Source organism: Salmo salar, chromosome ssa12 (genome assembly GCF_905237065.1).
Source record: "Salmo salar chromosome ssa12, Ssal_v3.1, whole genome shotgun sequence".
In the NCBI taxonomy this organism is placed as follows: domain Eukaryota; kingdom Metazoa; phylum Chordata; class Actinopteri; order Salmoniformes; family Salmonidae; genus Salmo; species Salmo salar.
Window position 1 is genome coordinate 64,564,467 of NC_059453.1, and position 20,714 is coordinate 64,585,180.

Consider the following 20,714-nt stretch of genomic DNA (forward strand, 5'->3'; position numbering starts at 1 on the left):
ATAAACTGTAACGCCCTGGCCATAGAGAGGGGTTTTTGTTCTTTATTTTGGTTAGGCCAGGGTGTTACATTGGGTGGGCGTTCTATGTTCCTTTTTCTATGTTTTTGTATTTCTTTGTTTTGGGCCGTGTGTGTGTGGCTCCCAATCAGGCACAGCTGAAGCTCGTTGTTGCTGATTGGGAGTCACACATAAGGAGCATGTTTTTCCTTTGGGTTTTGTGGGTAATTGTTTTCTGTTTAGTGTGTTCCTAACAGAACTGTTGCTAGTCGTTTTTTTTGGTTTCTTTTTGTATAGTGTTCGTTAATCATTAAAACCTTTTATGATGAACACTCACTCCGCTGCACCTTGGTCTTCTCTACAGTACGACAACCATTACATAAACTGCATGCTTTCCCATGATGTTGTGACATTTTTCATCCGACGTACTTTACTCGCGTAAAAAGATTGGATGGAAATCTAGTTAATGTCAAGACATTTTGAGGATACTGAAATTAAATTTTGGACAAGCGTGTGCATGCCAACAGGACTGGTTGTGTTCATGCCACATATAAAAGGGAATACATTTTAAAAGTTAAATTACAAATATTTAGGCTATATTGAAGCGTTCTAGGTGTGCGAGTAATAGCCGCTCGGATTGGAGAGGAGGTAGAGCACACGTTATGCTTTCGAGAATACCTGGGACCGCCAGGAGCTGTGGCCAAATTATTATAGGATGACTTGGGTGAATGACGATCCATAACAGACAGCACATCTAAGTAAAATATCGAATAAAAGTACAAATACAGCCAGACTGGCCTGCTACTATGTCTTTCTGGACCTTACAAACTGTAGAGAGTAGACCCACAAACAACTGATCCAAATGGAATGAAACATCCAAATCACAGGGCTTGTGTGCCATTATTCAAATTAGCATAGAGTAGAATTTTGCAATTATTCATTGCATTGTGGTGTTGTAGGCTAGTCTAAGTAGGATAATTGTATTGTCCCTAAACACTATAAATAGGGGAGCTTTTTGAGCTGCACATCTCATGTCTTCACTGTACGTTCATGTGCAATGATCCACCTGGCATTTCAGCTTTCTATCAGCTATTCCTATTTGTTCTTGTGGATTAAATTGATGCAGCTTTGAATGCTTTTATGTGTGGTATGATTGCTAGTTAGCCTGTTGCAGATCTGGACAAACGATCCACCTACCACTATTGTCAACATAGACAGTTAGACTGGTAGACTGTATTGACCTGTGGCATAGTAACAATTAGCGTGCGGAAAGTGTAGTGCACAAGGGAAGAAGCAAAACACATTGATATAGGGGAGGCGCATGCAAGCAGATGAGGAAATTTGAAATTTGATTTGACTGGATAGTGCCAATACAATACTGAAATATTCACGGTAACTTGATGCCAGAGCAATGAAACACAGTACAATACAATGAGTGACTAATAAACTGTAAGAAAGTTATTTCTACAGTATTTTACTGTAATTACAAGAGATTAGAGCAAGCAGGTTGGCTGAAGTCATTTACATATTACATCATATTAATGAATACTAGGTGTTTTTTGTTTTTTTATGTCACCTTTATTTAACCAGGTAGGCCAGTTGAGAACAAGTTCTCATTTACAACTGTGACCTGGCCAAGAAAAAGCAAAGCAGTGCGACAAAAAACAACAACACAGAGTTACACATGGGATAAACAAAAGTACAGTCAATAACACAATAGAAAAATCTATATACAGTGTGTGCAAATGGAGTAAGGAGGTAAGGCAATAAATAGGTCAATAGCAGCGAAGTAATTACAATTTAGCAAATTAACACTGGAGTGATAGATGTGCAGATGATGATGTGCATGTAGAAATACTGGTGTGCAAAAGAGCAAAAAAAACAACAAAAAAAAACAATATGGGGATGAGGTAGGTAGTTGGATGGGCTATTTACAGATGGGCTATGTACAGCTGCAGCGATCGTTAAGCTGCTCAGATAGCTGATCCTTAAAGATAGTGAGGGAGGTATAAGTCTCCAACTTAAGCGATTTTTGCAATTTGTTCCAGTCATTGGCAGCAGAGAACTGGAAGGAAAGGCGGCCAAATGGGGTGTTGGCTTTGGGGATGACCAGTGAGATATACATGCTGGAGCGTGTGCTACGGGTGGGTGTTGTTATGGTGACCAGTGAGCTGAGATAAGGTGGAGCTTTACCTAGCAAATACTTATAGATGACCTAGAGCCAGTGGGTCTGGCGACGAACATGTAGCGAGGGCCAGCCGACGAGAGCATACAGGTCGCAGTTGTGGGTGCTATATGGGGCTTTGGTGACAAAAACGGATGGCACTGTGATAGACTGCATCCAGTTTGCTGAGTAGAGTGTTGGAGGCTATTTTGTAAATGACATCGCCGAAGTCGAGGATCGGTAGGATAGTCAGTTTTATGAGGGTATGTTTGGCAGTGTGAGTGAAGGAGGCTTTGTTGCGAAATAGGAAGCCGATTCTAGATTTCATTTTGGATTGGAGATGCTTAATATGAGTCTGGAAGGAGAGTTTACAGTCTAGCCAGACACCTAGGTATTTGTAGTTGTTCAAATATTCTAAGTCAGAACCGTCCAGAGTAGTAATGCTAGTTGGGCGGGCGGGTGCGGGCAGCGATCGGTTGAAGAGCATGAATTTAGTTTTACTAGCGTTCAAGAGCAGTTGGAGGCCACAGAAGGAGTGTTGTATGGCATTGAAGCTCTTTTGGAGGTTTGTTAACACCGTGTCCAAAGAAGGGCCAGATGTATACAGAATGGTGTCGTCTGCATAGAGGTGGGTCAAGGAATCACCCGCAGCAAGAGCGACATCATTGATATATACAGAGAAAAGAGTCGGCCCGAGAATTGAACCCTATGGCACCTCCATAGAGACTGCCAGAGGTCCGGACAACAGGCCCTCCGATTTGACACACTGAACTCTATCTGAGAAGTAGTTGGTGAACCAGGCGAGGCAGTCATTTGAGAAAAAGAACAAATAAGAATATGTTCTTAACTGACTTGCCTAGTTAAGTAAAATAAATATTTCAGTCTTCTGTGGTGTATATAAAGTGTAATATTGGGATGCAAAATGTAATACATTTCAACTCTATATCTGACATGGTTCAGGTGTCTTCTTTGTTTAAGGTCATAACAATGTGTGTGAGGTGTATACAGTTGAAGTCAGAAGTTTACATACACGTAGGTTGGAGTCATTAAACTTGTTTTTCAACCACTCCACAAATTTCTTGTTAACAAACTATAGTTTTGGCAAGTCGGTTAGGACATCTACTTTGTGCATGACACAAGTCATTTTTCCAACAATTGTTCCAACTGATTATTTCACTTATAATTCACTGTATCACAATTCAAGTGAGTCAGAAGTTTACATACACTAAGTTGACTATGCCTTTAAATAGCTTGGAAAAATCCAGAAAATGATTTCATGGCTTTTGAAGCTTCTGATAGGCTAATTGATATAATTTGAGTCAATTGGAGGTGTACCTGTGGATGTATTTCAAGGCCTACCTTCAAACTCAATGCCTCTTTGCTTTACATCACAGCAAAATCAAAAGAAATCAGCCAAGGCCTCAGAAAACAATTGTAGACCTCCACAAGTCTGGTTCATCCTTGGGAGCAATTTCCAAACGCCTGAAGGTACCATGTTCATCTGTAAAAACAATAGTACGCAAGTATAAACACCATGGGACCACGCAGCAGTCATACCGCTCAGGAAGGAGACGCGTTCTGTTTCCTAGAAATGAACGTACTTTGGTGCGGAAAGTGCAAATCAATCCCAGAACAACAGCAAAGGACCTTGTGAAGATGCTGGAGGAAACAGGTACAAAAGTATCTATATCCACAGTAAAACAAGTCCTATATCGATATAACCTGAAAGACCGCTCAGCAAGGAAGAAGCCACTGCTCCAAAACCACCATAAAAACGTCAGACTACGGTTTGCAACTGCACATGGGGACAGAGATCGTACTTTTTGGAGAAATGTCCTCTGGTCTATATACCACACCCCCTCGTGCCTTATTGCTTAAATATATCACAGCATACCAACTGATAATTTGTGTTTTATATGGCTTGCACTTTAGGCCTTAACAAAGGCTTCTAAACGGACAGGCAGACAGATCAAAAGGACATGGCTAGCCACTCAGCCATTAAAGTTTTGAGACTTTCTGCTACTCTGATCTGTCCCCTATATATATTTCATTGTTAGGGAACCACTACCACATATCACTTAAATTGGTACAGCACTCTCACTAACGGGTGCAAGAAATATAGCCACCTACAAGACATGCCTTAGAATATGCTATTCCGTGAGAAACAATAATACCATGCATTAGTGCTGAGATTAGTGCTTTTATGAGGTCGGTTCGGTTTCAGTTCGATTTCAGATCGATTATTAAAACATTATCACAGTTTTCGATTTTGCTTTCAACACAGAATAGAACAATTAATAAAAGTCCCATGATCGTAGTGACTGCCCATTACCTCATCACTTATTAACCATCATTTATTCACATTACCTTACTTTAATAAAGTATTTCAGTTGTTGTGTATATTACATTTGTTTTATTTGATTACTTTATTGTTTCATTCCAAGTCATCATCTCATCTCTATGGAGCTGCTGCCTATGCTGTCTGACAAAATCCCTATTTTATTAGTTCTTCAACGTAAATAGGGCATTTATGACTGCTGAATACCAACTATCAATCACTTAGATCATGTATTTTCAGGTAAAGGTACCTCACGAAGCAACTTCTCTCTATCTCTCTCGATCGCACATTCTTCATTTCTTTTTTACATAGCAATGGTAAAAGAAACATAGACCAGACAATTAGGCACACAATGGATTTTGGTCATTGTAGTTAATTACCAGGTTTTCTGCACTAAATTATGTAGAACATTGGCCTGTTGGAAACTCACTACTACATCGCACAGTATGGGCTTGATCTGATTTATCTCTACAGAAACAGTGTAATGTGTGCATTGAGCTCACTGAAAATTCTAATAATTGAACCGACGTTGGTCAATTAGTTGTTTTAAAAAACTGAAAATAACTGAAATTTCAGTTAATCGCTCAGCACTACCATGCACCCACTAGTGTTCACAAAGTTTTTGGTGCTCCAAAAATGCGGTATGGTACTGTATTCTGAATTACTTTAATGATGTGCGCTGAGAGTCAGGAAGCAAGTTCAGGGAGTGAGCGTTTTAATAAATAAACAAAATAAGAAACACGAATAACACACAGACATGACACAGGAACAGAAACAATAACGCCTGGGGAAGGAACCAAAGGGAGTGACATATATAAGGAAGGTAATCAGGGAAGTGATGGAGTCCAGGTGAGTCTGATGACGCGCAGGTGCGCGTAACGATGGTGACAGGTGTGCACCATAACGAGCAGCCTGGTGACCTAGAGGCCGGAGAGGGAGCACACATGACAATTACAGTAAATTACTGGCAGCAATTTGCCATTAAGTTACTGTAAAGTTTCAGGACAAGGTTTGTAGAATTCCTATAATACAGTATATTAACGTATTCTGTGCGGTACAGCATTCTCACTCAAGGGTGCAACAAATAATGTCTCTTACAAAGCATGCCTTAAATATGTTAATGACACAGACTCTCTTTCCCCACTCACATTTTTCCACAATGCACCATTTACGGTATTTTACTGTGCATTCTACAGTGTTTTAGTGTTTTAATTATAGAAAGGTCATACAGTGTGCTGTAATACAAATGGATGGTATTTTACTGTGCATTATACGGTAATCGACTGTATTCAGTTATACGGTATCATACTATTGATTAATACAGTAAGTTACTGATAAAATTACAAAAACAGCTAACAGTGTGGGTAAGCCTGTGTGGAGCCTCCAATGGAGTCACAGGCCCTCGCCTCCACACTACCTCCCAATCTGTGTCTGTGGAACACCATGACACCCACTGGCAAGTCCCTGGGCCAGATCCGCCCACAGATCACATCGGACTCTGGGACACAACAACACCACCATGCGTCCGGCAGGCTGCAGCAGCACCAACCTTCTCATTGTGACCAGTCCAGTCCAGACTCCCAGACCCAAACTCCCCAGTCCCATACCTCCAGTGGGGTGGAGGCAGCCATGTTCCGGTGCATCTCCATGGTAATGGGGACCTTTAGCAGAGGATTGTGAGATGTCCTGTGGCCTGCCCATCTCCCTGGAGGCTTCACACACATCAGACGTGACCACCTGGGGGTTCACACGGGGAGGTCAGATACAGTGACCTTTCACACGGCCTGGACGGCCCAGACGTGGCCTCTAGTCTGACTCATCAGGATTATACAGGGAGTGCAGGACAGACAGACATGAGAGGAGAGGGCTGAGGAGCCAAAGGCTGCAGAGTAGTAGAAAATGCAGCTCGTGTGAACGATGCCCACACACACTCAATACTCACTTTACCTGCATATCTCTGAATAACATCATTTCAACCAATGACTGGCTGCTACATTTCATCCATCATCATTGACTGTCTGGCTCAATTTGACAGCCTATTAGGAGCACAGGAAATCATTGTTTATGTGGCCATCAATCAGTGTTTATGAATTAGACACTCCGCAGTCCACACCACAATGTAAGCCTTTGCAGGAATTACAGCAGCGGTAATTGTGATGACAGTACAGTGTGTTTGCGAAGCGCTGTTCCACAAACCCAAAGTGCTTAAAAATACATGAATGATAAAGGAAGTGCAATACAAGGGAAGATTAGTCTTAATAATGTAGGGCTAGTTTGCTCAGCACACAAAAGGAAGGCTGAACAAAACACTCAATAAAGCACAGGCAGTAGTGTCAGCGTGAAGGTAATGACAGATTCACACTCCCTGGGACCCTGTGTAGAGCAGTCCAAGACAAGTTCAATCAGTCCTAATAGACTGGGTCTTGTTCATCAGACAGACACCCACAGGCCCACCGGCTCAGCACTACAACACAGAAAGTGAGAAAGCGCTCCTTCAGCCGCACAAACAGAGCACAAACAGATCAGTTACCAGGCTATCCCCTTCCCCCTCTGAGACTGTGTGTAGTCTAAGTACAGGGTAGAGGTCATGTGGTTAAAAAAGTGTTATCCAAAGGCAGGAGGCAGGTGGGTCTATTCAACCCGCTGATAGATTCCGTGGAGCCACTGTGGGAGAAGCTGGGGCAACCCTGAGAACAGAAACGGGTAATAGCACCTCTATAAATTACCACAGGACAAGGGCATGCTCCCTGAGAGGAGATAGAAGTCCCAGATAGTCTTTACCAAAATTATACCTCGTTTATCAAGCCTACGTATGTTTGCATGTCCTCTATACTTTCTCTCCATCCCCGGTACTCTGAGTCTTTTTATCCCATAGCTCCTCACAGGCCCTCTCTCCTATGAGGTATTTATGTTTTTTTTTGGAGGAATACACAGAACAATAGATTGGAGCTAGTAATAGCACATTGCTGTATTCAGTCTATTTTCTAAATTAATTACTTGTAGTGGAGTCTCCAATTCTGCTCTGGTGTTTAGATAATGGCTGATCAGTGCATGAACGCCGCAGTCGCTGGAAGATCTCTCTCAGCACGAAACTCATCATTAAGGAATAGTTCAAATATTGCTCAAATCATGAGCACCTTTTCAACTACGGGGATTCCCAGCGATGCCATCAGTATCTACAATTAAGCACTGTGACGCACTCACTAAGGCACCCCAGAGAGTGAGCCTTCCCAAGCTTTTTACATACCTTCATGACATACTTTTATCCTGACATATGGGCATATCTCACGCAGAGAGCACACCCTCCCCCTCTGGGTAGAATGGTCCAATCTATTATTCATCCAGCCCTCCCTGTCTCCCAAGCAGCATAGGATGCAGTCATTCTGCCTATGAAGCAGAGGAGAGGGAAGGAAGGAAGCCACCACAGTAACTGGCTGGGCCCCAAGCATACTGAAGTACACCCACTGGAGGAAATATCCATGCAGGCTGCCGTGATTAAATCTGCTGTTTTAATAATGCCTTGGACCCTAATTGAAACCCATTGGTGGTCTGTGGATGCCCAGAAGGTACAATGTCATGTGTGATGCTAAGCCTGTTATACTACTGTGGGCTAGCCAGAAGGTAACTACGGTATAATCATTGAGTATGGGGAGGTATCACCTCAGGCTAGAGAAGTTCCTCTGACAGAGCTGGGAGTTGGCTGATGTGTGTATGTGAGCATGTAAATACGGGTGATTGTGTGTAGAGTGTGCAAGTGAATGTCCACAATTATCTATGACATGCACGCACGCACACACTCTCTCTCTCTCTCCCAGTCTGGGTGCTACGGAGCATCTCCTCTCACAAGGCAGTGGCTTTATTAAGTCCCAATAAACGTGGGCCCAATTAGTCAGGCAGGTCACTCAAGATTGACTTTGAAATTGGACATCCATCCATGTCCCCAGGAAGTCGGGAGATGCCTTCAAAAACCCGCCACTAGGGACAACGTTGAGCGCTATTAACATCAAATAAGCTTGGGTTTTGCTAGGGCAAATTGGTCAAACCGTGAGATCTTATTGCAATTAGTAGGCCTTTCATCAGGTCAATGTGAGGAGCTCGCCTTGTTTCACCTCACCAGTCAGCCGTTACTGATACTATTGTTACTGCTACTGAGAGTAATCATGATGTCACTAGTCATCCTGTCAGCCCGTCCTCCTCAACCCAACATCTGCAGCGTGTTTGCATCTGACAGGCTGGAGTTTGAATTACCAAGGAAGAGAGAAGCTCCTCCAAATGAGATCAGCCAAGCATATGGGCAAACAGATCTGGCATGCGGAACCCATACTCATCAAAGCTACTGTGTTAACATCCCACTAAACATGGAGCACCGTAATTGCATGCCAGTACTTTAAATAAAGAGAGAAAGTTATATGATCATCAATCATTGTGTCCCTTCTCTATTCTATGGAGGGAAACGACGGCTATCTGGACTGTAACATAGATTTATAGAACAGTCAGTGCATCAGCATTTACCAAGCATGGGTTGGGATTGCTCAAAACCAGAGACTGGGAGATACTAAATAAACTAGGAGCAATTCAGAGTAAAAAAAACAACGTATCACCTTTAGAAAGTATCTTTAGCAAGAATCTAGAAAACTCTCAGTACTCATATCAGCAACCATAGTTAAGATCCAAGTATGAGCCTATAGAATAGAGCAACATAAACAAATATTGTTAGAGTGTAGAGTCAGTACTGTACCTGTATGGAGACATCACTGTAGGAGCCTCCTATCACCCCAGAGATGGCCAGAGGGACATCATCATGGATGGCGTAGGAGCCGTCAGGGCAGGTGTACTCGCTATCATCCACCTTGGTGAGGGAGGCACGGACAAACTCCAGGGACTGCTCCAGGGCGTAGGTATCCTTAGAGCAGGTGTCCAGGATGTGGGCTCCCAGCCGTATCCCCGGCAATAGGCGCTCGTCCTTGTTGATCTCGTCCAGGGCTAACAACATGGCCTCCAATCTCTGGATCCCTCTCTGAGCGTTGATCTTCCCACAGTCCTCGGCACCCTCGCCCTTCTGGTGCACAGGGAACAGCCCTCCTATGATCAGGTCCCCGTCCACTGTGATCTCCCTCTTGGTGTCCGTATTGAAGCCTGACATGGGGAGACCCAGTGGGGCTTGGGCCAGGAAGGACACACACACACACAACAGGCAGAGGTGGGAGAGGTGGAGGGGTCGGGGAAGGGGGTACAGCCCCAACCCAGGGGACATCCCTGGTGACATGGCCCTGGGCCCTGGGTGAGTCCGATCACTGCAGTGGGGTGTTTCTCTTCCTCTGGTTCTCTCTGTTCTCTCTGGAGCTGGGGAGGGTACAGTAGGCTAGCAAGGAACAGAGCAGCGTGGCACGGCGGCACCAGATCTCAAAGCGCCAGTGTTTTTGTCCTGGCTGAGGCCATCTCCTGCATCAGGTTCTGGAGAGTACAGCCTATGCATCAAACAGAGGGGGAGTCAGTCAATGCTACAATACAACGAGACCTTTGTTTCACACACATACATTCCAAGAAAATCAAGGTGCCTTGGACACATTCTCATTTCCATATACATCATCTTCACGAGACAGTCAAATTTGTGTTGTATGATTCCAATTCCAGTAAAATTAGTGTTGTATGATTCCAGTGAAATTAGTGTTTTATGATTCCAGTAAAATTAGTGTTGTACGATTGCAGTCAAATTAGTGTTGTACGATTCCAGTAAAATTAGTGTTGTACGATTCCAGTAAAATTAGTGTTGTATGATTCCAGTAGAATTAGTGTTGTATGATTCCAGTAAAATTAGTGTTGTACGATTCCAGTGAAATTAGTGTTGTATGATTCTAGTAAAATTAGTGTTGTATGATTCCAGTGAAATTAGTGTTGTATGATTCCAGTGAAATTAGTGTTGTATGATTCCAGTCAAATTAGTGTTGTATGATTCCAGTGAAATTAGTGTTGTATGATTCCAGTGAAATTAGTGTTGTATGATTCCAGTAAAATTAGTGTTGTATGATTCCAGTAAAATTAGTGTTGTATGATTCCAGTAAAATAAGTGTTGTATGATTCCAGTAAAATTAGTGTTGTATGATTCCAGTAAAATTAGTGTTGTATGATTCCAGTGAAATTTGTGTTGCATGATTCCAGTGAAATTTGTGTTGATAATAACTGCTGTAGGATGCAGGGATAGTCACTGGATAATGACACATTGAAAAAAAAGTGATAATAGAACATTTCTAATAGTTACACATGTACAATACTACATAGGCTAATGTATATTAACTTACTACTTCCATTCTCTTGTGACATGCAACTATATTCATAATGCAGCATGCTGGCCCTTTTCCCATTCTACATATGTAATATTCAACAGCATATCTTTTTTAAATGACTAGGGGTCTGTCAAGTCATATAGCAGGATAATGTGACATAATCATCGGTTTCAAAGCCAGAAGGCGACAACACAAATAGGAAATACCACTAAACATGCTGATGTAGGACGCCACAGAAGTCCCTGGTTTTATATATAGTAACCTATATTAGGGAGAAATGTCGCTCTAGTTTCTTTGCACAGGTGTATAACATGCATATATATATGGTGTGTGATGTGAGAGTGAGTGAGAACAGTGTGTACGGAGGACGCTGGCTGGATTCTCCAGAGTGTTTTCTCATGTCTGAGTTCTTAAGCAGCTCGCTAGCGACCGACGGCATCACTCCCCCATGGTGAATGGCTTCCTCTGGAATAGAATGTGTTTGTCTTCAACTGTGCCTGAGGGGCCATGTGACTGTTCTGGTGCGAAACTCTCTCCATCTCTCCATTTCTAATCTTCCTCGCTTTCTCTCTCTCTTTCCCTCTCTCCATCTAGTTTCCTGTTTGACCGCATGCCTCTTATTGCAGGGAAACGAGTCCACAGCTGTTTGTTGCACGCGCCACACACACACACACACACACACACACACACACACACACACACACACACACACACACACACACACACACACACACACACACACACACACACAGATGCATGCACGAACACAAATTGTATAAAAAGGTATCCCTTGGGGAACACTGTCAAAGCAAATGATGCAAATGAGACAGATTTAGCCAACACAAACACATACATTGTCATACACACACTCACAAAGAGCTGTTGAAATGTCCCTGCAGCAGTAGCTGAAGACTTATTTTCCCCTGATGGATTGAATCTAAACACTGTTTCTACTGCATAAGATTATTCCTACGTCCTGCAGACAATTTTGCATAAATATCATGATATTTACATTGAGAAAGTACTGTAGTGGCAGATTTATAACAACCACAATGACATTGTGATTACTCATTCACAGCTTTGTTTCAGTTCTTTCTATTTTTGTCCAACTGAAACCAATGAAAACCAAGACTGCATACAAATAAATGTAACCAATAGTTGCACAGAGAGGCTGGACTGAGGGCTTGTAAGGCAGGTCCTCACCAGACATCACCTGCAACAACGTCGCCTGTGGGCACAAACCCACCATCGCTGGACCAGACAGGACTGGCAAAAAGTGCTCTTCACTGACGAGTCACGGTTTTGTCTCACCAGGGGTTATGGTCGGATTTGCGTTTATCGTCAGAGGAATGAGCGTTACACTGAGGCCTGTACTCTGGAGCGGGATCGATTTGGAGGTGGAGGGTCCGTCATGGTCTGGGGCGGTGTGTCACAGCATCATCGGACTGAGCTTGTTGTCATTGCAGGCAATCTCAACGCTGTGCGTTACAGGGAAGACATCCTCCTCCCTCATGTGGTACCCTTCCTGCAGGCTCATCCTGACATGACCCTCCAGCGTGACAATGCCACCAGCCATACTGCTCGTTCTGTGCATGATTTCCTGCAAGACAGGAATGTCAGTGTTCTGCCATAGCCAGCAAAGAGCCCAGATCTCAATCCCATTGAGCATGTCTAGGACCTGTTGGATTGGAGGGTGAGGGCTAGGGCCATTCCCCCCAGAAATGTCCGGGAACTAGCAGGTGCCTTGGTGGAAGAGTGGGGTAACATCTCACAGCAAGAACTGGCAAATCTGGTGCAGTCCATGAGGAGGAGATGCACTGCAGTACTTAATGCAGCTGGTGGCCACACCAGATACTGACTGTTACTTTTGATTTTGACCCCCCCTTTGTTCAGGGACACATTATTCCATTTATGTTAGTCACATGTCTGTGGAACTTGTTCAGTTTATGTCTCAGTTGTTGAATCTTGTTATGTTCATACAAATATTTACACATGTTAAGTTTGATGAAAATAAACACAGTTGACAGTGAGAGGACGTTTCTTTTTTTGCTTAGTTTATATCCCTACTAATTACTAACATGTTTCCCCAATTCAACTCAAAGGTGAACTGGGTGACCATGCTGAACCAAATTCTTATGTCCACTGCCCCTCCCCTCTGGTCAGTAGGGAGGCAGAGCCAGACCCTGGTTTCATCCCAAATGGTACCCTATACCATACATAGTGCACTACTTTTGACCAGAGCCCTATGGACCCTTGTCAAAAGTAGTGCACTAGGGAATAGCCTTCCATTTGGGACGCAGCCCCTGTAGAGCAGCAAGGCCCTGGGTGTGGAGCTGTGTAAGGACCCGGACCCAGAGTGGTTCCAGTAGAGATGGATGGATGGGTCCAGAGGAGGGGCAGCAGCCAGCATCATGTCACTCTTCTCCTCCATCCTCCCCTGGGTTTAATTAGCCACACTACAGAGGAGGGAAAGGAGCAGTTTATTGGAGCAGGATATTGAGCCAGTATCATCTGCATGAGCCACTGCCACTAGCTGCCTCTGCCAGTCAAATCCGCTCACTGAGAAAGCTAGAGATTATGAAAATGAGTCATAAAAAAGGCAGTCTGGCTTTGTACTGATTTCATTTGGATTTCTCAAAGTGTTTCCTTGTTTTGAGGGTCTGGGAGAACGCTATTGAATTGAAGTACTCTTTCATGTTATCCATCACTATGGCCATCGACCATCTCATGTTGTATACGGCTCTGTATGGCAGGATATTTACTACCTAAATTAAGTAGAGTACCATTCTCTGAAATCAAAAAGTCTAAAAGTGCAGTTTTTCAGTCATTGCTGTAGCTCTTCCCTGCTCGCCTGTGTTTGCGTGCGAAAGTGTGTCTATGTGTATGTGTGTGCATGTGTGTGAATGCCTGCGTGTGCATACATTCGTATGTGTGTGTGTGTGTGCGCATGTCCACTCAGAGATATATATATGCTCATCTCACCCACACACATTCTCCCACTAATTAGGAAACCTCTCTATACTTTGTTTCCATGGAAACTTGCCCGGAGTCACGAAGGGTTGGGACGAGACGGGTGAGGCCGAGGAGAGGACAAGTGGACAATCTGACCATAGAGTAACGTCCTGTGGGAGCACTGGGAAAGAAGCCTGCTGTAAACTGGCCCCATCCTCTCACTCGCACACACATACATACTTCATCCACTACATCCATCAACCAATGCATGGCTCTATTTCACACTTTACTGCCAGGTATGCTATTCTACCTGTAACTTACAGATAAACCACCAGCATATCTTCAATTCACCAATACACCCTAACCGTCAATGTTATTTCTGCTCTGCAGATACTTTAGAGGCAAATGCCTGTGGGGTTTTGTGGATGTATGTATGCTAGAAGTGACACGTTGCATTTTATTTTACAGCACCTCTCTGCTGCAGCGTTTTGTGGGCTGACAGGTCTTTTTTCTCCAATACCAAGTGAGAGTGGGAATGTCAGGCGTTTGGCTTAGCCCCGGAGAGTCAGATAAACACAGTGAAACTATACAGCACCTCTCCACACAACCACTGTCTGACAGCAAAGGATAATGCGTATAATGCCATGTCTTCTTTACGGTCAACAGGCTTACAATGATTTCCCCGTCCTAAATTGTTTTCGGTTTTTTACTCTGCTGCTACTCGCTGTTTATATCTATACATAGTCACTTTACCCCTACCTCTATGTACATATTACCTCAATTACCTCGACTAACCTGTAGCCCCGTACCTTGACTCGTTACCGGTAAGCCCTGTATATAGTCTCGTTATTGTTATTTTATTGTGTTACTTAATTTTACTTAATTTTATTTAGTAAATATTTTTTTTACTCTAATTTATTAAAACTGCATTGTTGGTTAAGGGCTTGTAAGTAAGCATTTCACGGTAAGGTCTACACCTGTTGTATTCAGCACGTGACAAATACAATTTGATTTGTATTACTTCAAAGAGCACCCAGCCACATTTCATCCTCTCTCCTCCCATGCAGCCATCTCCCTTCTCTTCCCTCTAGTTTCTGCTTTCCGCTTCACCAGATGGCCTTTTTAATTCAAGTGTGTGGAGACTGCCAGACTCTTACACTCTTCAAGCCAGGTGGTGTGAAGGAATGGGAAGGTTTTGGAAAGCAGGCAAGGATGGAAGAGGGGGGAGGAGAAGGAGGGAGGGCGGAGAAGAGGAAAGAGGAGGAAGAGCTTCACAAGGTGTTATTTTGTCTCCGTTTTTTCAATCACCTCCTCAGGCAGGAGTGGAGAGCTGCTGCATTAACATGATAATAGGAAGGCAGGTAGGCTGGGGAGTGGGCATCTATATGCAGGCTGGAGCCCAGGGAAGACCAGGGAGGAGATTCCCTGTGGAATAATTGCCTGGGAGCACCACATCGACAGGAGAGGAGAGGAGGGTGATGGAGCTAGGCTTCCCCCAAAATGAAATATCCAGCTAACAACGAGAATGGGCCTGGGCGGAGGAAGACTGGGGACGGGTCTGCTAATGGGAAAGGGAGGGGTCATTGAGTGCTCTGACCTCTCACATCACCCAACCATCACCCAACCAAACAATTCATCAACCTCCTGCCCTGCAATCAGAGCATCACCTGTGGCAACCCCCTTTATGAGAAAATGCCGTCAGCATCTTTGAGAAACTGAACAAACTTTTTTTTAAAGCAGCAATCTTAATTTCCTATTCCATTACAACTAGATTTGAGTAATGGATTTATAAGTATGTATGAAAAATATCACCCAGTTATCACAGAAGAAACATGCTTAACGTCTATAAATAATTGATTGTCATGACACACGCTAACACTGGCAAGTCCACTCCACACCGTTCCAAATGTGACGCCACGCTGTGCCAAGGCTAGCCTGACAGTAATTAATCTGAACACAGAGAGTGGAGAAATCCCAATTTCCATCCCCCTAATCTGGCCATGGTAGTGCAACGAGAGAACTACCTTAGCAGTCAGTGGCAGCCTGACAAATATGTCTTTCATTTGGGGCTCCCCCTCATATATCTCTGCCTAACTCTGTGTCTAACATCTCTCTCTGTCTCTCTAGCAACTCATTTAGTGGAGGGGGGGGGTCTGACAGGAAGTGAGCTGGCAACCGGGGGGTTGGTGGTATCAAATCCTAGATTCCATTGCCCCCCACACCTCTCCAATAGCTGTATGTGTGTATTTTGTGTCTTTTGGAGGGGTTGGGTTAAAAGCAGAAGTCACATTTCAGTTGGACCTTTGTGTACAATTGACCAATAAAGTGATCTTAATCTTTAATTATAATCTTATAACCCATTCAGAACTCGCTACAGGTTTGATCATACCTGTTATAGATTGAAAACCACTTCCTCTCTCTCTTTGACAGACTGTGGACTTCAACTTGCCCGGAAAGACATTCAACTTCAGTGCTGAAAAGTTGCATAACAAACAAAGTTTCTTCAGGAGCATTTTCATTCATTTTATATCATGAAGTAACACTTCAACTGCAGAGGAATAACCAGTTGAATCCAGTTCCATGAATCCAGGCCTGGGAGATTGACTGGATCAATGATAACCACTGAGATTGCTGAGGCAAAAAGACAAACCCATCTCTGAAAGTGAAGAGCACTGAACTTTCCAAATAAGGTCACTGATACCAAACAAATGAAGGGGAAAAGCAGTAATTGAAGTTTAAACGATAGCAGCCCAGGAAATCTGAGGCCGGTGCTGAATAACAAAGAGTGGACATATACAGCAATTAAGAAGATGTCTACCAAATCAGGAACTTACTCAATCTCACACCACCACAGTTCATCTCCTCTCATCATTGAGCTGACAGTAGACCAAGCGGTCCAGACTTTTCAGCTACTGAACAAAGAATAGGTTTGGATTTGGTCATGTGTGTCTGCCATTACTAGCTTTCTCTGCCTCTCAGCTCCTCCCTTACAGTAACTCCATCCCTGGCACTCTCTGCACCTGTGTGAGAGAGGGAATCCCCTGGTACAGTTCCATAGCTTCTCCCCTTCCCAGGGGCCTGATTCCACCTCACTGTGTACTACCTCATTTAAGATTCCTCGCCTCTCTGTGTTCTCTGTGTGTCCGTGAGCTCATTACAGGCAGAGCTGTGATCGGCCCAGACAGGGTGATGGAGGCATGGAGTTTATGTTTCAGGGGTTGCCTTAGGTTTTCTGTGGATCTTTCCATTATTCATCTCACACACCGTCAATGACAAGAAAGAAACAAATGTGGACCCCCCCTGATCCTAAACTGAAACCTGAGACATGCTTTCATTCTGTCTTGTTATCTCTCAAACACACATACTCACGTGCACAAATACATACATCCCCAATACAAATGATATACGTGCTGCAGGGAACACAAGATTCTCACAACATAAACCAAATAACTTTCAGTGAGACAGCTGCATGGCTGAACACACATTGTCCCTGGTCCTGCATAGCAACCTCAGGGATCCTTGACTGTCCCCAGGCCTCTCTATTAGCTCTACAGGTATACCAGTCCAGGGACACACACAACATCTGCTGCATACTACTCTAGCTGCATTATTATGGAAGCACAAAAATGCCTGGAAGCATAACTCACACTTGAAACAATGTCCTAGGAGATGTTCAGGCATTTATTTGATCGGCAAGTGATTTTTAATCAACTAATGATTTAGTTGTCTAAAGAATTCCAGCCTATTTTGTCAAGCTCATACATCAAACATGGATTCAAGTTTATATTACAGTCAATGAGCGATGTCATAAACCAGATAGTATGGGAGCTGGATGTAGAGTATACATGTAGGTATAGAAGCACTGTGTGTGTGTGTGTGTGTGTGTGTGTGTGTGTGTGTGTGTGTGTGTGTGTGTGTGTGTGTGTGTGTGTGTGTGTGTGTGTGTGTGTGTGTGTGTGAATTAAAATGAGATCGGTAGCCTAAGAGGCCAAAAGGAGGTGTAAGTAATTAAGCTGTCCTGTTTGATAGGACCACAGCCATTCATCATCCTGCTTTTTAATCACAGATGACAGCTAGCTAATAAAACCCAAATGATGAATAAGAGACCTGGGTGACACTGAGATATCTTATCAGGCATTTGAGTTGTGTTAGCTACTTTGGTTTCCCCATAGAATTAGAAATTAGATTGTAATAGGATCGCTATGGTTTCCCGCTATACTGTATATCAGCCCATGCTCTAACAAAATGATAAAACAGATCTACCCATGTACATTCACACTGAAGTTGACTGGATTCTATAAATCATTTTCTATACAGTAGATCCATACATTAGACCATGGTAAATGCATCTGGTGAATGGTGGTGGCATACTTCAAGGCTTCAAGACAGGTGAACTGGTGTAAGGTGCACCTGTCCATCTATACAACACTTCATAGTCACCTGAACTCCGTGGCCCGGTGCTGGAGACGCTTGTGTTCTTAGCGGATAAGGAGCATCTTAACACGCTGGGTGCTCAGCTATAACACTGCTCCGCCATGCTCTGAGATACTCTGAGAAGCAGCTACTCTGAAAACACCCAGGGGGATTAGCATGATTCCAGCCCTCCCCCCGTGTGCACACTTAGCCGTGGGCCACTGCCCACTCTGCACCACGCTGATACAGGTGAGCTGGATTCCATTAGGACTAAAGAGATGGGTGCACAAAGAGTGGCTCGTCTCCTCCTCCTGTTCCTGTTTCTGCTCGGATCTCCAGATGCGAAGAGAAGAGCATATTCCTCTTCAGCCACATCTTGAATTATTTACCCTAATCAACATCTCTGCAGTCTGGGTCTGAGTGCTGCCATGGGCTCGCCATTGTTTTACAAGATAATTTGCTCAAAGAAAGACACCAAGATGCATTGCCGTTGTGATAAGGCTTCTCCCCCTTCTCCCCCTTTTAGGAAACATCATAATTTGACCAACTGTATGATCTATGGGAAATGCAACTTGATTTTGAGTCTCATCAATTATCATTAAATATCAGATGAAATAAAATAAAAGCATTATAGACATAGATGTTGAATGATGGAAATACAGTAAAATATATCATGGATGAGGAGTCCCATCTGGATTCTCTCATGGATTAGTGTCTCTACTAAATTTGCTCAAAGATCTAAACAGATAAAGATTATTAGGATGGTGGTATGATCTACTTTGTTTACTATTACAACCAAGTAGCCCTATTCTATAGTAATTGCATTCACAAAAAAAATCCTTAATGTATTTAACCTGTCAATCAAACAAATTATGTAGAAATAATTCTAGACATTATGAGAGGTGTGTCAAAACGAAGTAGGAATAGAATGGGATTAGCACACTAATCCCGTAGTTTGTATATTGTCATTATCAATCGTTATCTCTTCTATGTCTGTAACAAAGCTTTGTTGCATTGATATAGTCTTACAAATACATCCACATGGTCGTAATCGTGCATACGGAGTGCACGCTGCTGTTGCTGGGAACAAATGTACACAAATAACAAAAGCTCTTACCTGTCAAATGAATCTCACTTCAAAACGATTCCAAGTCGGATAGGTTACACAGATTAGGTGGTGCGCTTCATATCCTTGGTGATGCTTTTGATAAATCTCGTGTTACTCTGCGGAATAAACAACTGGTGGATACTCACGGTGAAGGAAGGCAGGACTAGGACCGAGAGTGAATGAAGTTTTCGCGCCTCAGAGCTGCGGCGCGCATGAGTAAGTGTCCTTGGTGCTGAAAAAGACTCGGACGAGCGCGCGGATTCCTTGAGATTTTATCCCGTGGCCAAGGTTAAAAAGTCAAAATTTTACATACCTCATGCACTAATTTAACAAAATACTTACTTCAGATTACTAACAGCGCGTTGTCCTTCTAAACTCGGCTGTGCAACAGATCTATTTGATAACAATTGAGATAGCGCAGTTATCAATTAGCCTGCCTGGAGATGAGAAGACTGTTGAAAAAATGTTTTTCCGGGTGCCCGAGATTTTTTGGTGTCAAATCATTATTTCACAAGCATATCCTAGTTTTACAAAACACAGAAGTCCACAGGCCATCATGTGAACTGATCTGTCATATTGACACCCAGAAGAGGACAGACCGAACGCCTGTGTGTCTGTGGGCTAACCAGCCTGCATGTTATGAACGACCAACCTGCAAACAATACAGGTACAATTGATTGATTTTGATCTGTGCAATAAGAAATGGGCCATAGTCTTTCTCACATGTTTAAGATGAACTGTTATAATTTCTAATAGACTAATGGTAGCAAATTCAAAGTAATAGTCTATTAATATTAATACAATAACAAGAATAAGAATACGAAGACAAATTCGCTATTATCCTAATTCTCTATTATCCTTTTCTGTTTTTGAGAGCTGTTGATTAGGTTGCACTGAGCGTGTAAATGTGGAGAAGCTCAGGGAATCGTCTTGATTTTGTTTAATCGGGAAAGCACAACCTGTAACAGCAGCTCTTTGGCTACTGCTTAGCTGCATTGCCGCGAGGTCTATATATGTTCTATTTCCAGTCCACACACAAGTTCTGACATGGCAGCGCAGGCGAGTGAGAGCGCGAGGTGGCTCCCAGGTGGTAACCCTGTGCGTGCTGGACGTGGGCTCGAGATCACCACTGCCCAAACCAACATCACACAGTCATGGAGGGTCTGATTTAGTATGCGACGTCATCCATATCCACACTTCCGCTGGAATAGGATTAATAATTAACAACATAGGGAAGGCCATATCTCCATGTCCTCAAAACACTAAATATACCCCATGTGGGTTTCACTATTAATTACATCAGTTGTCAAAGCAGTGTGTTACCCCATCTTCAGTATGTAGCCTGCTCTTCTAACTTGCCTTTGGAGAACAGGTGGGGAGCCAGATAAATCATTGTGATCTGTCAGCCATCACAGTAGGCAAATTGAAAAAGCAAATCTGCATGTGGTAGGCCTACAC

General features: G+C 43.3%; 1 protein-coding gene across 1 annotated transcript in view; it reads right to left on the bottom strand.

Annotated features, from left to right (window-relative positions):
• Positions 1-20,190, bottom strand: part of LOC106565576 (metabotropic glutamate receptor 2) — a 59,226-nt gene extending 39,036 nt beyond the window's left edge. The window contains exons 1-2 of the mRNA XM_014132850.2: positions 19,266-20,190; positions 9,238-9,967 (exon numbers count right to left, since the gene is read on the bottom strand). Coding sequence (XP_013988325.1) covers positions 9,238-9,765 — 528 coding nt within the window. The 5' untranslated portion in view covers positions 9,766-9,967; positions 19,266-20,190. The remainder of the gene's footprint in view (positions 1-9,237; positions 9,968-19,265) is intronic.
• Between the last annotated feature and the right edge of the window lie 524 nt (positions 20,191-20,714).